This window comes from Microcaecilia unicolor, chromosome 3, assembly GCF_901765095.1.
Source record: "Microcaecilia unicolor chromosome 3, aMicUni1.1, whole genome shotgun sequence".
Taxonomy (NCBI): domain Eukaryota; kingdom Metazoa; phylum Chordata; class Amphibia; order Gymnophiona; family Siphonopidae; genus Microcaecilia; species Microcaecilia unicolor.
Window position 1 is genome coordinate 24,350,155 of NC_044033.1, and position 15,687 is coordinate 24,365,841.

Consider the following 15,687-nt stretch of genomic DNA (forward strand, 5'->3'; position numbering starts at 1 on the left):
TGCACACATTGGACTGCAAGAGAGCATTGGCCTTCTACTTGGAGCGGACACAGCCCCACAGACAGTCCGCCCAATTGTTTGTTTCTTTCGACCCTAACAGGCTAGGGGTCGCTGTCGGGAAACGCACCATCTCCAATTGGCTAGCAGATTGCATTTCCTCACTTACGCCCAGGCTGGGCTGACTCTTGAGGGTCATGTCCACGGCTCATAGTGTCAGAGCCATGGCAGCGTCGGTGGCCCACTTGAAGTCAGCCACTATTGAAGAGATCTGCAAGGCTGCGACGTGGTCATCTGTCCACACATTCACATCTCATTACTGCCTCCAGCAGGATACCCGACGCGACAGTCGGTTCGGGCAGTCGGTGCTGCAGAATCTGTTTGGGGTGTAAATCCAACTCCACCCTCCAGGACCCGAATTTATTCTGGTCAGGCTGCACTCTCAGTTAGTTGTTCTTCGTAGGTCAATTTCTGTTGTTTCCTCGCCGTTGCGAGGGTTCCATTGACCTGGGTTCTTGTTTTGAGTGAGCCTGAGAGCTAGGGATACCCCAGTCGTGAGAACAAGCAGCCTGCTTGTCCTCGGAGAAAGGGTATGATACATACCTGTAGCAGGTGTTCTCCGAGGACAGCAGGCTGATTGTTCTCACCTACCCTCCCTCCTCCCCTTTGGAGTTGTGTGTTTCATCTTTTGCTAGTCATTCAACTGGCGGGAGCGGGTCGCGCACGGGCGGGAAGACGGCCCGCGCATGCGCGGTGGGCGTGCCCTGCGTGCCGACCGTCCCGCGAAGCTTCTTTCCGGTTGGTTGGGGGCTGCCGCGGACGTCACCCAGTCGTGAGAACAATCAGCCTGCTGTCCTCGGAGAACACCTGCTACAGGTATGTATCATACCCTTCCAGGTCTAATGAATTAATCCCAAGACCAAAATCCTATAGAACAGTCTCATATCCTGGCCAAATGAAAAAATTGTATGTCATCTAAAAACTGTTCCTAAAAAGATTATTCTTCAGACTGAGGAGCTGAATACAAAAAAATCTTTTCAAAGTAACCATATAATGTAGTTAAAGAGGGAATACAGGTAACAACGTAGGTGCCCAAGTGCCTTGATAAATAGGCTCATGATACAATAACTCCCAGTGACACAGAAATGCTCTTGCACAAATTTACATTTGCTTGAAGGTGTAAATTGTGCATATGCTCCTGGGAAATCACATAAAACTCAGCATAATCTTTTGGTGTGCCTAGGTTTTGTGTGTGTTTACCCAGGCACAATTTATAAGAGTCTTTTTCAGCGTATAGAACATAGTTTCAATGCCAGAAAAGCTGCACAAAAATAACCTTGGTATATGCTATAAGTAGTTTAGTCCATCATTAAAATACCTTTGGCCCATGTTTACTGAAGCTTAATGTATGCTAAGTGCTGTGCAGCCCATTTTATTCAAGTTTCAAGTTTATTTCTGTTTGCTATACTGCCCATTGGCAGTGCCATCTGAGCGGTTTACAATAAAATGACAAATTCAGAAAGGGAATACAATTTTTCAGTAAAATGTTAGTGTTAGTTAGTGGGTTCGCAGTGGTCGTCTCTATGCCAACCAGTGTCAGACGTTGTAGTAGAAAGTAAACTATTCTGGGTAACAAAAATAATAAGTTTTCAGATTACTTTTAAAACGAGAAGGGGATTGTTCCTTACGAAGATGCAGTGGAAGATTATTCCACAGTGAAGGAGCAACTACTGAAAGAACTGTGGAGCGTATATGCTCAAAATAAATATAACAAAATGATGGAACAGCAAGTAAGTCTTGTTGTGAAGAGCAAAGAGATCAAGATGGAATATAGGGGACTAGATATCGAACAACTTCTGTCGAGTGGATCTTATGATTTAATTTCTAATACTTTTTAGGGGATTCTTGCTGAGATTGGTAACCAGTGTTCTTCTTCAATAATGGAGTGACATGATATCGGCCATACAGGATTTTTAAGGCACAATAAGCTTTTGTTGAAAATGGCTCTTTATTAGATAGGTTGCTTTTATGAAGAACTAGTTCCCAGGCCTATTTTATTCCAGTGTTTAAGTAGTTCCTCTGTGGTGGATTTTTTTTTTTTTTTTTTTTCGGATTCCAGCATAAGAAGTCACATATCACGTCAGGCTTCACAAGCAATGCCTATTCGTAACACTGGCAGTCCAAAATCAGCAGTAAAGACACGACAAGCTTTTTTCCTTCAGACAACGTGCCTGACCCAAACTTGCACGACAAGTCTGCAAAATACACTGCGGTTACGGCAGGCAGCAAGACGACCCTTGTCCCTATTAACTGTGCTGCCATTAGGGCAGAATGTAAGATGTTTTTACATTCTTAGCGTTTTATGTGCTGTTGTTTGAAACATTTTCTGTGATTTTTATTTTTCTGTTTTGTTTGCAATAAACAGTTGTTTTCATAGATTTTTCTTTAAAATTAATATTTTTTTAAATTGTATGTTTGATCATGTCAATTGTATAAACCACAAATTTAAGATGGTAGTTTTTGTACCCAGGAAAACAAATCCAAACTAGTGTGAAAATAAAAGCTAGTTCTAAAAATTTCCAGTTACATATAGCACCTTCTTCATAGTTGATTCCTCAGATATTGTAATACCAGCATATATAATAACAAAGCAATACTATGGGAAACTTGAATACAAGTCTTATAAAAAAAACAATAATTTAATATATTTCTACAAAAGAACTTGATGTGCTAAAGAATACCTACTTTTTTTTTCCTCTTGAAGAACAACCCCATACATTTATTTGTAAGGTTTGGCATAATTAATATTGGGGGGGTATTTACTAAACTGTGCTAAGCAGCTAGTGAGAATTTTAGTGGGGGCTCATGCTAAAACCAGCCAGCATGGTAAAGAACCTCTGCTGGCAGCTTAGTACAGGTAGAGGCGGGGTCTGGAGGGGGTCATGGGTGAAGATGGGGTGTGGCTGGCTCTGATAGCCCCTGGACATTACCGCACACTACCTGTTATGACTACCAATGGTGCAGCTGCACTTAATGCCACCTGAGAGATGGTATTAAATGCTGCTGTGCTACCAGCCCAATCTCCCCACCTCCCACAGTCAGCTTATATGGCAGGGGAAAACTACCATTAGTGGTCATAGATGCCATTTTGAACCCTGGCAGCTAGCATGTCAGGAATGGACAGGGACTACTCCACTACACTACAGTGGAAATCCCCAGATGACCATCAGGAGGTAGGGGACTGATCTTATTGGGGTGATGAGATAGGATGGGGTTCTTGTTGGGAGGGAGTGATCTGGGGAAAGGGTTTTATTTTTATGGGGGTCCTGCGTTGAATTGTTCCAGGGAACTTTGTTGGGGGGGGGAGGAATGGGGACTGGCCAGGGGTTATTTACAAGTATTAGATTTTAGTGGGGTTTGTGCCTGCTTTGAATATCGGGGTCAGAGTTTAAAGTTTCACATACCTTATATTGTATGCCAGTGTTTCCCAAAACTGGTCCTAGAGACACCCCAGCCAGTCAGGCTTTTGGAACAGCCACAATAAATATTCATGAGAGATATTTGGATGCACTGCCTCCACTGCACGCAAACCTCTCATGAATATTCATTGTGGATATCCCAAAAACCTGACTGGCTGGGGTACCTCCAGGATCAGGTGGGAACCACTGTTGTATGTATATGAAAACATTATTCTAGTCCAAGAGGAAACAACTTGCAAATTATTTTAAATTGTAGTAAAAATGAAGCAAAGATATTTATGTAAGTTGGGGTATTTTATAATGCCAGGAACTTTATTTATAAAGGCATTTTTCATTTTTTACCTGTGTCAATACTTTTCCAGATTTTGCCTTGAGTGATTTTTGTCTCATAATTTCTAACAGATTCTCCACAGAGGTTATATGCTATTTTTTGTAATACCTATGTTGGGTTACGAAATGTACATTACAAAAGCAAAACAAAAAAAGTGTGCATAAAAACAAAACTTATTTTTCATCAGTGATCGCACAAAAAAAAAAAAACCTTAATAGGTTGCATCAAGGGTTAGTGTATAATATGCAAGACTAAAACACATAAAATGTTACAGAAATAATTAAAACTATAAAATTTAAATTTAAAAATGCAATCATATAAAAAGAGCTAAGTATCTATATTATTTGCAATGTGAAAATCGTATTATAAAACTAATTCTAATAAAATATAGGCCTACCAAGCAAATTAATACATTGTATGATTTCTTCAACCAAAAGTTTCCAAGTTTATTAAAGAACTTCCTATCCCACCCATCAGTGAGTATGTCTGAGTGGCTTTCATTGTAAAACTAAATGGGGTAAGAGAAATGTGCAGACAACAAATACCAGTGGGGGAAAGAGGGTAGAACTACAATGTCTGATAGGACAGTGGAGGTGGGGGTACAATAGGGATATGCTTCGTGGTCATGTCTCACATTCGACTTGTTCGAAAAAGAAGTCAGGTATAGGCATCCAAAAATAGAAATGTTTTGAGATCAGTTTTACATTTATGAAGAGACATTTTTAGTCTGAGATGTTGAGGGAGCATATTCCAAAGTTCTAGTCCTTTTTCTGAAAATATTGAGCTGTATGTGGTGTCTAGTGCTATCTCTCTAAAAGAGGGAACAATTGGTCTATTTTGGTGGCGCTCTTAAATGACAGTAGGGAGTTAAAAACCTAGGGCCCTGTTTACTAAGTTGCGCTAGCATTTTTACCGCTTACTAAAATGTTTCTATGGGCAACTTAGCTTTTAGCACGTTCTGATCATTAGCATGCGCTAAAATCATGCGGCTTCATAAACAGGGCCCCTAGAGAGGTAAGGTGGTTCTGCATGATAGGTTTTAAAAAACTGGAAATCAAATTTTATAAGTGATACAGTGAGAATTTGGCAGCCATTGGGCTGTTTTGAGGAGCAGGGTTGCATGATCGTACTTGTGATGGCCAGTGTGACCGGCTGAAGTGGCCAGCTGCCCTGGACAGGGAGAAAAGTACCAAAAGGTTCCTTTTTAGATCTGGTCTTAAAGGAGACAGTAAGACTGGGAACAGGGAAAGCCTGGATGCAGGAAGCCTATATGCCTCCCACACTGAATGGCAGACAATGTTAGTGATTGTACACTCTGGTAGAAGGGAGAAAGAAGGAAAGCCCCAGTACTTACCTTGTAAGAAAGAGGCAGGATAAACCCAAATACAAACTGAGTAAGGGGAGGGGGATTCCCTATGGTAAGTCAGTTTCCCAATCTTGGCAGTTGAATGATCCTCAATTTCCCCAGCAGCCAGGGAGAGAGAGAGCGGGTGTTGCTAGAAAGCACACTCTGTTAAAAGTAGCAATCCAGCAGGGGACAGAGATTCAAGGAAAGGTGGTTTTCCTAGAGGCCAGAGGGAAGGAAGGAGCCCTGTTGGAAGGAAAGGCCAGTTCCCAGAGGCAAGAGGGAAGAAAAGGGTTTCCCTGGGAAGAGCCACAGCTCCCCCCTTGACGGGAGGAAAAGGGATTTCGCCAAGGAGCTGTGAGGGGCAGACAGGCCTGCAGTAGGTGGATCCCACGGAGGGGCAGAAAAGCCGGAAGTGATAGTGAAAAGAAATAGTTGTCCCTGTTAGCTGGCTGAAGTGTGGACCCCACGCTTTCTCAGGAGGAGTCTGTTAAGACAGTATGGGAAAGGGAGCTATGCAAGCTGGCCTAAGTTGTGTCCCTGGAGTAGGGCTTGGAAAGTGTCAGCCCTTCTCAAGAGAATGACAGCAGTTCACTGTTTGGATTGGAGAGACATGTATTGCTGGGAGCCAGAAGCCTGATTAATTGGGGAAAGGATACCCGGTTCCTGGGGAGTTAAAAGGAACTGAGGAGGAAAGGATTGGGGACTAGGAGCCCTGCCTGACTACGTATAATTCATAGAGGTAGGTTAGAGTGTGCTGTTTTGAAGTAACAGACAGAAGACAGCAGGGGAACTGCTTGTTTAGTTGGACTGTCCACCTGTGAAGCCTTTAGCAGGGCATAAAGTTAGAAAGGGGCTGGGTGGGATACTGTGAAGCAGTGTAGTTGGCCTGGGGTGGGATATTGGTAACTCTGGGGGAACACAAAGGGATGGTATAAGCCCATTCTCAGCATGCCCTCGTGTTAAAAGAAGCAAAAGCTGCTCTATTTCAGTTTGGAACTATACAAGATTGTTTAGCTGCTTTAAAGAAGTATGTGCACCCTGGTCTGGATAAAAGGTGCTTGTGCAAACTTGTGGCGGGGAGTCCGGGAATCGACTGCCGTTGCGCCTGCATCCCCCCCCCCCCCCAACACCAGCGATTAGTTTGATAGCTGTGTTTTGAATGATTTATTTTTTTATTTTATTTATTTATTGCATTTGTATCCCACATTTTCCCACCTATTTGCGGGCTCAGTGTGGCTTACAATACATTGTGAATAATGGAAATACAATTTGTAGCAGTATGATTATGGGTTACATTGTGAAGAGTTATGTGAAGACAAATTCAGAGTCAAATATCATTAGGGAATAGAACAATGGAGTGTTAAAATGGGAATTGATAGGGCGATAAAACAATAGCAAAAGAACATTAGGGTATAACAATTTTATCTGTGGGTAGAGTTTTAAGTGTGGTGAAAATACGGGGGAAGAGAACTCAGAAGAGAGTGTATTGATGCATTTCTATTAGTGTATATAGACTTCATGTGTTTTGATCCTTGCAATAGATTTTCTCAAAGAGATGAGTCTTCAATAGTTTGTGGAAGTCGGTTAGTTCGTAGATCGTTCTCAGGTTGCGTGGTAGTGTATTCCAGAATTGTGTAGCCATTTGCAGTCCTTAGCCTTGATTCCTTTATAATAATTCATTGCAGTAGTCTAGCCAACTAATAATAAGAGAGCAAATGGGTGGTGGATGTGTGGCATCGCCTCCTGGTGGAGATGAGGACTGTGTCTCAATTTTAAGAAAGTGTAGGATGGGACGTGGGATCTCTTAGGGAAAGGAGGAAATAGTGGTTGCTTTGGATGGGCCATTTGACTCTTTATCTGCCGTCATGATTCTATGTTTCTAAAGCGGGGGGGGGGGGGGGGTGTAACAGTGAGCAGATGGAATAAATCATGTGAAGCTTGTAGAAGGATTGTTTAATGACTGCTGAGATCTGTGTGGTGAATGTAAAAGTGGTATCTAGAATCATCCTCAGGACACGAGTGGTAGTCACCAGAGGAACAGGAATGAAGCAGAGTAGAACAGGGGCGGCAAGTGATTTTTTTTCCTGGTGTTTTGTAAAGAGAAGGGTCTTTGATTTGTGGGGATTGCAAATGAGTTTGTTTTGTAGCCAGTCTGTTAATTCTGTTAATTTATTGTTTATATTCTGAATTTTTATGAGGACAGTGGGATATAGGGTACAGAGAACCTGGAGATCATCTGCATAGATGTAAGCTGTAAAATCCAGGGTTTGCAGAAAGGGAACTGGGACTTGATATACCACCTTTCTGGGGTTTTTGCAACTACATTCAAAGCGGTTTACATATATTCAGGTACTATTTTGTACCAGAGGCATAGAGGGTTAAGTGACTTGCCCAGAGTCACAAGGAGCTGCAGTGGGAATCGAACTCAGTTCCCCAGGATCAAAGTACACTGCACTAACCACTAGGTTAATAATGGTGTAAAGAATATGTTAAAAAGGGCGAGGGCAAGAATGGAGCCCTGTGGGACTGCTGAGGTTGAGGAGTATGGCAAGGATGTAGTGTGTCTTATTTGAACTGTGTAGGAACGATCGGTAAGATAGAGGTGAACTGAGTCTCTTAGACCTATCTGATGGAGCCTGTGAAGGAGAGTAGGATAGTCAACGAGGTTGAATGCTGCTGTAAGGTCAATGGAAAGGACAAGCACTAATTTTGCCTGATCAAGATGGTAGTATATGTAGGTGGTGATACCCAGCAGTGCTGTCTCTGTTGTGATAGCATCCAAAACGTGTCTGGCTTGGGTGAAGGATATGAGTTTTATTCAGAAAACCCTGAAGATGAGTATGGACTACAGATTCTGTAATTTTTGCTACAAAAGAAAAGTTGACAATTGGGCGGTAGTTATGAGAGTCCCTAATTGTATTAGTAGAATCTTTTACTTTTGATCTTATAGTTGCAGATTTCCACGCCATGGGAGCATAACCGTCAGTAAGACTCGAGCTGATCATTGACAGTAGAAAAGGGTTTAGTATCACTAGGAGTCTTTTAATCAGAATTGCAGGGATTGGGCATGCGTGGGCATGTGGAGCTGTGGTTAACCTTATAGAACTAACTACCAGCGACAGAGTGGTGGGAAAGGGGAGGTTAAAGTTAGCAAGTGTGCTGCAAAGAAAATGGGTAAGAGAACTTGACTTTGACTGTTTGATGTGGAAATTGTGAGTAAAGAGCAACACAGAAGAGTTAGTTTATTTTTAAAATGAGGAGCCAAATCTTGGGAAGAAGAGAAGAACTGATCATGGTAGCATGGTTTTGGAAGGTAGTAGGGAACTTGAGAACATTATGAAGTTCAGCTGTATTGACTTGTAACCACTCGCCTCCACATACCCTCCTCTCTTCCTTCCCGTTCACATTAATTGATTTGATTTGCTTACTTTATTTATTTTTTGTCTATTAGATTGTAAGCTCTTTGAGCAGGGACTGTCTTTCTATGTTTGTGCAGCGCTGCGTACGCCTTGTAGCGCTATAGAAATGCTAAATAGTAGTAGTAGTGTATTAGGGGCTTTAGTGATATTTTTAGTGTAGTAGGATTTTTGGGCATTTAAAAGAGCAGATTCATAAGAGGAAGCAGTATTTGTGTAAATTTCTTTGGATGTTGAGGTTACGTGATGTCTCCATTTATGTTCAGCTTGCCGAAGTTGCCTTTTAAGATGACGCAGATCTGAGGTATACCAGGGTTTCTTTGATATAAGTGAAGAGGCTGAAGGGTGCAATATCCAGAGCGTCACGTAGAGATTTATTCCATACATTCTGTTCTAACGTCCAGCGAAAGCGTTGAGAAAATTGAGATATCAAGATTGAATTGATAGAACAAGGAATCTGATGTAATTTTTACTAAGGTCTTTAAATGAAGGGCAAGGCAGATGTTTTGGTGCACAGGTAGTCATAGTGTAATTGAATAGGAGTAAGAAGTGATCTGTTCATGGTAGAGAAAGATTTAAGAAATTATTTAGGGGTCCTTTTATTAAGGTGTGCCGAAAAGTGGTCTGTACTGGTGTAGACAACTCCATTTTACAGTGCACCTGCGAAAGGCCGTTTTTTTTTTTTTTTTTTTTGCCTAAAATGGACATGCAGCAAAATGAAAATTGGTGCACATCCATTTTGGGCCTGAGCCCTTACCACCGCCCATTGACTTAGCGGTAAGGTCTTACGTGTTAACCGGACAGTAATTGTCAGCGCGAGTACAATGCCGATTACCGCTTGATTAGCGCCATGTGCTGGAAATTTTCTGGCACACCTACTGGATGCACATACAACATGAAATTACTGCCTGGGCCACGCGGTAGCTGGGCGGTAGTTCCAAATTGGCGCACGTTAGGCATGCGTAGGCACCTACGTGGCTTAGAAAAAAGGGCCCCTTAGTGAAGAGGGTGGAGAGGAGTTTCAGATCTAACGTATGTCCATGGGTAAGACCAGAAGCATGCTGTACTAGACTAAGATTGGAGATAATTTGAGAAAAGTCTTGTGCAAGAGTGGATAAGGAATTGTCTAAATGGAATTATTTAGATATTTGTTAAAGTCACCCAGAGACATGTTACAAAGTTCAATAGTATCCTATGGAACTGTGTTAAGTACTTTGGAAATGAGCCCCGCGTAGTATAAAAGATTGAGGAGATTTTAGACAGTGTTCAGTTAGAATAGTACAGAGTACTTCTCAGGAACTAGCCAAAGGGGGAGGGGATGGTAAATGAGAAAATCTATGGGGGGCGGGGGTGGGTGGGAAGGAAGGAAGGAAGGGTGAAGTTGTATGTTTCCACAAGGGGATCAGATAAATGCATGTAATTCTGAAAAATGGAGACTGGAGGAATAATTTGTAGCTAACCTTCTGCCACAGCTTGTGAGTCAGTTACCAATTAAGAAAACCATAGGGTGTGGCAATATCATCATCAGTGAGCCAGGTTTCTGTAAGACATAGAATATTTAGATTGTGGGATGTAATGAGATCATGTATTGGGTAGCGTTTACTTCTTAGGGAGTGGCTGTTAAGAAGACCTTTTTTCAAGGGACTTTTATGATCATCAAGATTAGACCTGTAGAAGGAGACAACAGAGTAGAGTAGGAAGAGAGTTCTTACCTTGGGTGTAAGTGCAGGTTGATAATTAGCCAGTGGTCTGTGTCCCCACAAAAACAGAATCAGTTAAATAGATGGGAAGAAAGGGGGGAAGAAGGAGTGATGTCAAAAGTTAAGTAGGGTGTGTTTCATGTTGTTTTAAGGGTGCATACAAAGGAGCAGGTCCTACTTCTTGTGTGCACTCTAGGGTGATTCCAAATAAATGCTGCAGACCAGTTACGTCACTTGTGGTAAGGGCCAGGTCTAAAGCCTAGGATCAACGTGTTCACGGTGGTGCAGCCCAAAGTCAGAGTGAGCCTAAAACATAAGCAACAAATAGTAACAGGTAAGGTAGACAGCAACAACAGATGACATAAGAGCCCAAGTTTATAACCTCAGTATTTAGGTAACATCCTAGAATTGGGCAAAGGATTCACCGTCTCATACTTATCTGTCATTGTAAACTTATAAGTACATGGCTACAGGACTCGAAAATTTTATATTAACCAATAAATATATATCAACCAGAGAAAAGTTTTAACTTATACCCAGTCTCATCCTATTGTCTATTCACCCTCAAATTGTGAAATAGATGCTGGTCATGCAAATAATTCCTCTTATAATATATTGTTGCCACATTATTGCTGGCATTATTCTGTTGACCACCTTCCTCTCTAACCTAGCTTAAAAATCCTTATGAACAGAGCTAAAGGACGCTGAACAAATGTATTTGATCTAAAAGTTGAGTTGATCCGTATTGATAAATAGCAATAATATACCTTCAAAAGTGTAACCTCCACACTCATAAGTAAAGCAGGTAAAACTGAAACCAAAGAGATACACCATTAAAAATTTCTGTGCCACTTCTTAACCAGTTTTGTGGTGCAAGCTCGGTCATTCCATGTCAAGTGGTCTGGTGGCCCCTGCGCGAAGGCTGCAGTATGGGGTCAAACAGATTACTATATCTCAGCAAGTATAGCATCGGCGAACGTAAAACTTTACCAATGTTCTTTGGGGACACGTATGAACGCTCACAGAAAATTTCATCGAAATCCGTGATGGTCACGCAGGGACCACCAGACCACTTGACATGGAATGACAAAACTGCCTTCATCTTTTTTTCATCACAAAAAGCATCTTACAGTTACAATGTCAGAGAAATCATATATAAGTTTGGACTATTAGGAGGGTGGGGGAGTTATCAATGCAGGCTACTGTCAGGTTATTTTAGCACAAGGTCACGTTTTATGCAATAAGAACATTTGATAACTTTCCCCCTAGTGTCATAATTGCTACAGTGATGTTCCTATATTCAGAGATTAATATCCTTCTCAAATAGTTTATATACTTTTGATTTAGGACCAATCAGTATCTCCCACTGGTAGGGAAGCTGACAGTTTTTTTTTTTTTTATCTGGGAAATAATGTCCTAGTTGCCTTGTTATGCATATATGCTAAAATGTTGCCTAAGCGATGTTCTGTAAATACACATGTATCGTAAATAGCGCATATTTTACAGGCAGGTGGAGTCTGAGCAGAACATTTCTTTATTTAGTAAAAATGTATATACCCTCTTCTTGGACCAAAAAAATAAAGATATTGAAAGAATCCAGCAAGAATTAGAAACAGCATCTTTCATTTGGCTAGAAATTAAAAAAAAAAAAAGAGGCATTTCAAACCCTTCTGAAACTGATATAAGGTTTCTGTGCCTCTAAGATCTACTGGGAGCCTATTCCAAAATTTAGCCCCAGCCACCCTGAATGCCATTTCATTAATTAGATCTATTTAATAGTGTGGACTACCAACAAAGAAATCTGGGAGGAATGTAGTAATCTGGCAGGCACATACATTCATAGGCATTTGTAATGGCTTACGTATTGCCTTAACATGTAGCTTAAGAAATAGTGTAAGTTACCGTGTAGTAATTGGATTTAGGTGCATACACAACAACTTTTTGGCTTTTTTGTTTTTTGGCTTTTAAACTAGTATTCTATAAAAGGAAATAGACACCTATGTTCCTTTATAGAATAGGCTCCTATCAGGTGCCCAATTTTAGAATTACCGTATAGTAGCTGAATGTAGGGCCCATGATTTTCAAATTCTATAAGCAGCCTTAATAGGCTTCAATTTAAGGACTTCTGCTGCCATGACTGGGCTAAGTAAGTTGGGAGGGAATATAAAATGGGAGGAAAATACTCAGGGGTCCTTTTATTAAGCAGCAGTAAAAAGTGGCCTGCGGTAATGTAGGCACCTGTTTTGGCCACATGCCAGGCCAGTTTTTACCACGTCTGCAAAAAGGGCTTTTTTTTTTTAATGGGATGGGAAAAGGGCATGCGGCAAAACTGAAACCAGTGCGCACCTAAAACCGATCTGAGCCCTCATAGTCACCCATTGATCTAGCGGTAATGGATAATGCGCTACACGTACGGTGACTGGTTGGCATTGCCAACTGCCAATTACCGCCGGAAAGGCCACACACGGGAGGAAATCATCCAGGCGTTATGGGTGCACGGCAAATCTGAAATTACCACCAGGGAGTGCGGTAGCCTGGCGGTACTGTCATTTTGGCATGCGCTGCACACGCGTAGAGCCTAACATGCCTTTTTAAAAGGGCCCCTCAGTTATGAACCAAAGCTTATGGTGCCGTAGGCCAACAGGTCAATTTCAAGTGAGCTGGAAGATTGAAACAGCAAGAAAAACTGTTAGTTTAAAAAAACTTTTAAAAAGATAATGACATCTCGGTCAAGTTCTAGTCCTGTGAATCGTAATTATTGAGGCTTGTATAATTTGTTTGATTGCTGAGCATTTTTACCACATATGGGAGAAATCCTTTTTCATTTATTACCTTCTTCAACACTGGGGTGAGTCGTGCTTGTGCAGGTAGTCCATTACAACTTATTATGTATATATCCATGAAGATTTTTTACTGAGATTCCTTGAAATATCAACAACTTTACTGCTCTGCAATTCAATCCACTTTGCTTTTAGTAAAATTAAATTTTCAAAAATGACTGTCACTCATGCGAGTGTGCATGTGAGTCATTAATATATCACGCTGGAGTCTTCAGTCTGATAAAAAGTTCTATCAAATCAGGCCAGGCTGCAGTATTACTGATTTCTTCTGATTTGGTCTGCAGGTATTGAGGGAAGGAATCTCTGAGTAAAAGTAGTGAAAATTGGCAAAATTATTACTTAACAGTAACAAATATTATCCTGTACTTCTTTACAAGAAAAAGTAACAAAACAAGTACAGTAACTAATTATATTTACTTAGTTACTATACAACACTGCAGGGGACTCAGTATATTTTTCGGGATGTTGCGTTGTTGGAAAGGGTTCTTTCTGAGCATTCTAATATTTGACTTTAACAGAGTCTAAGAATGAATTGGTTCTGGTAATAATTGGTCTTTCTTGTGACAAGGTTTGTACCTTCTCTTTGTATTCCTTTTTCTTTATTATTTCTCTTTGAAATTACTGTTACTTCTCTAGGGGTCCTTTTACAAAGGCATGCTGAAAAATGGCCTGCGGTAATGTAGAAGTGTGTTTTGGATGCGCGCAGAATTATTTTTCAGCACACTTGTAAAAAATGCCTTTTTAAAATTTTTACTGAAAATGGACATGCGGCAAAATGAAAATTGCCACCCGTCCATTTCAGGTCTGAGACCTTACCGCCAGCCATTGACCTAGCGGTGAGGTCTCACGCAGTAACCATGCGGTAATGTTCTACGTGCCTAGATTACCACCCGAGCACCAGGAAATAATATTTTCCGGCGCACATAGCGGATGTGCGTCAAAAATGAAATTACTGCAAGGGGCACGCAGTAGCCGGGCGGTAACTCAAAATTTACACGCATTGGGTGCGCGTAGGCGCCTACATGGCTTAGTAAAAGGGCCCCTAAATGTGGGCTAAAATTTGTAAATTGTTTCTTGGTAAGGTATTTACCCCCGTTTAGCAGCTGGCATGTGCTAATGCCGACACAGCCCATTCACTTTGAATGGGCTCTGTCGGCATTTCCGCGCAGCTTAGTAAACAGGGGAGTTAATTTCCTATATGTAGCTTGCTGCTGTTTATTGCTTATCCTGATTGTGAATATAAATATGTTTGAAACTTGAAAAAAAATGAATGAAAATCTCAGCAACTGTATACTGCCTTGAGTGAACTCTTTCAAAAAGGTGGTAAATAAGGGCCCCTTTTACCAAGCTGCAGCGACGAAAATGATAAAAGGGATGGGATGACTACCTTATGAGGAGAGGTTAAGAAGGCTAGAACTCTTTAGCCTGGAGAAAAGGTGGCTGAGGTGTGATATGATAGAGGTCTACAAAATAATGAGTGGGGTAGAGCGGACAGATGTGAAGCGTTTGTTTACGCTTTCTAACAATAATAGAACCAGGGGACACAAGATGAAATTAGAATGTGGTAGGTTTAAAACGAATCGGAGAAAGTTTTTCTTTACTCAGCGCGTAGTTAGACTCTTGAACTCATTGCCAGAGAAAGTAGTGACGGCAGCTGGCCTTGCTGAGTTTAAAGGGGGTCTGGACAGATTCCTGAAGGAAAACTCCATTGATCGTTATTAAATTTTGGGTTTTGCCAGGTTCTTGGGGCCTGGATTGGCCACTGTCAGAGACAGAGTGCTGGGCTTGATGGACCTTTGGTCTTTTCTCAGCGTGGCAGTGCTTATGTACTTATGTGAAAAGGGGTCTGCGCTGGTGTCAGCACGCGTTTTACACACGCTCCAAGGCCCCCTTTTACCGTAGCTGGTAAAAGGGAAGCTCTCGCTTTCCTGTGGGAAATGGCCAGGCAGCAAGTAGGATTGTTTGTAGTATATTTCACCATAATTCTGTGTAATCTGGACTAAAAAAAACCTTTGTATAGTAGACATTTGGGGCCCCTTTTCCAAAGGCGCTGAAAAATGGCCAGCAGTAGTGTAGACCTGTGTTTTGGGCACACGCAGAATCATTTTTCAGTGCTCCTGTAAAAAATGCCTTTTTAAAAGTTTTGCCGAAAATGGACGTGTGGCAAAATTGCCGTGTGTCTATTTTGGGTCTGAGATCTTACCGCCAGCCATTGACCTAGCAGTAAAGTCTCACACGGAAACCAGGCGGTAATGACCTACCCGCGCCAAAGATGAAATTACCACAAGAGCCGCATGGTAGCCGGGTGGTAACTCCATTTTGGCGTGCATTGGGCACACGTGGACGCTTATGAGGCTTAGTAAAAGGGCCCCTTGAAGAGTTCCACTTTATTTTCATTTTTCTTCTATGGATCTGTAATTGGTTAGCTTTCATAGTTGCAAAGTCTCAGCAGCTGGAAATAATGGCAGAAGGTCATTCTCACTTGTGGAGCAGGGGTTCTCAACCCAGTCCTCAGGACACACCAAGCCAGTCTGGTTTTCAGTATATCCACCAATGAATATGCTTGAGATACATGT

General features: G+C 41.6%; 1 protein-coding gene across 1 annotated transcript in view; it reads left to right on the forward strand.

Moving 5' to 3' along the window:
• The window catches only part of MTA3 (metastasis associated 1 family member 3), a 429,588-nt gene that overhangs the window by 291,071 nt on the left and 122,830 nt on the right, over window positions 1–15,687 (forward strand). Inside the window, 2 exon segments of the mRNA XM_030195789.1 lie at window positions 2,108–2,292; window positions 2,295–2,330. Of these exon segments, the coding sequence (XP_030051649.1) occupies window positions 2,108–2,292; window positions 2,295–2,330 (221 nt within the window).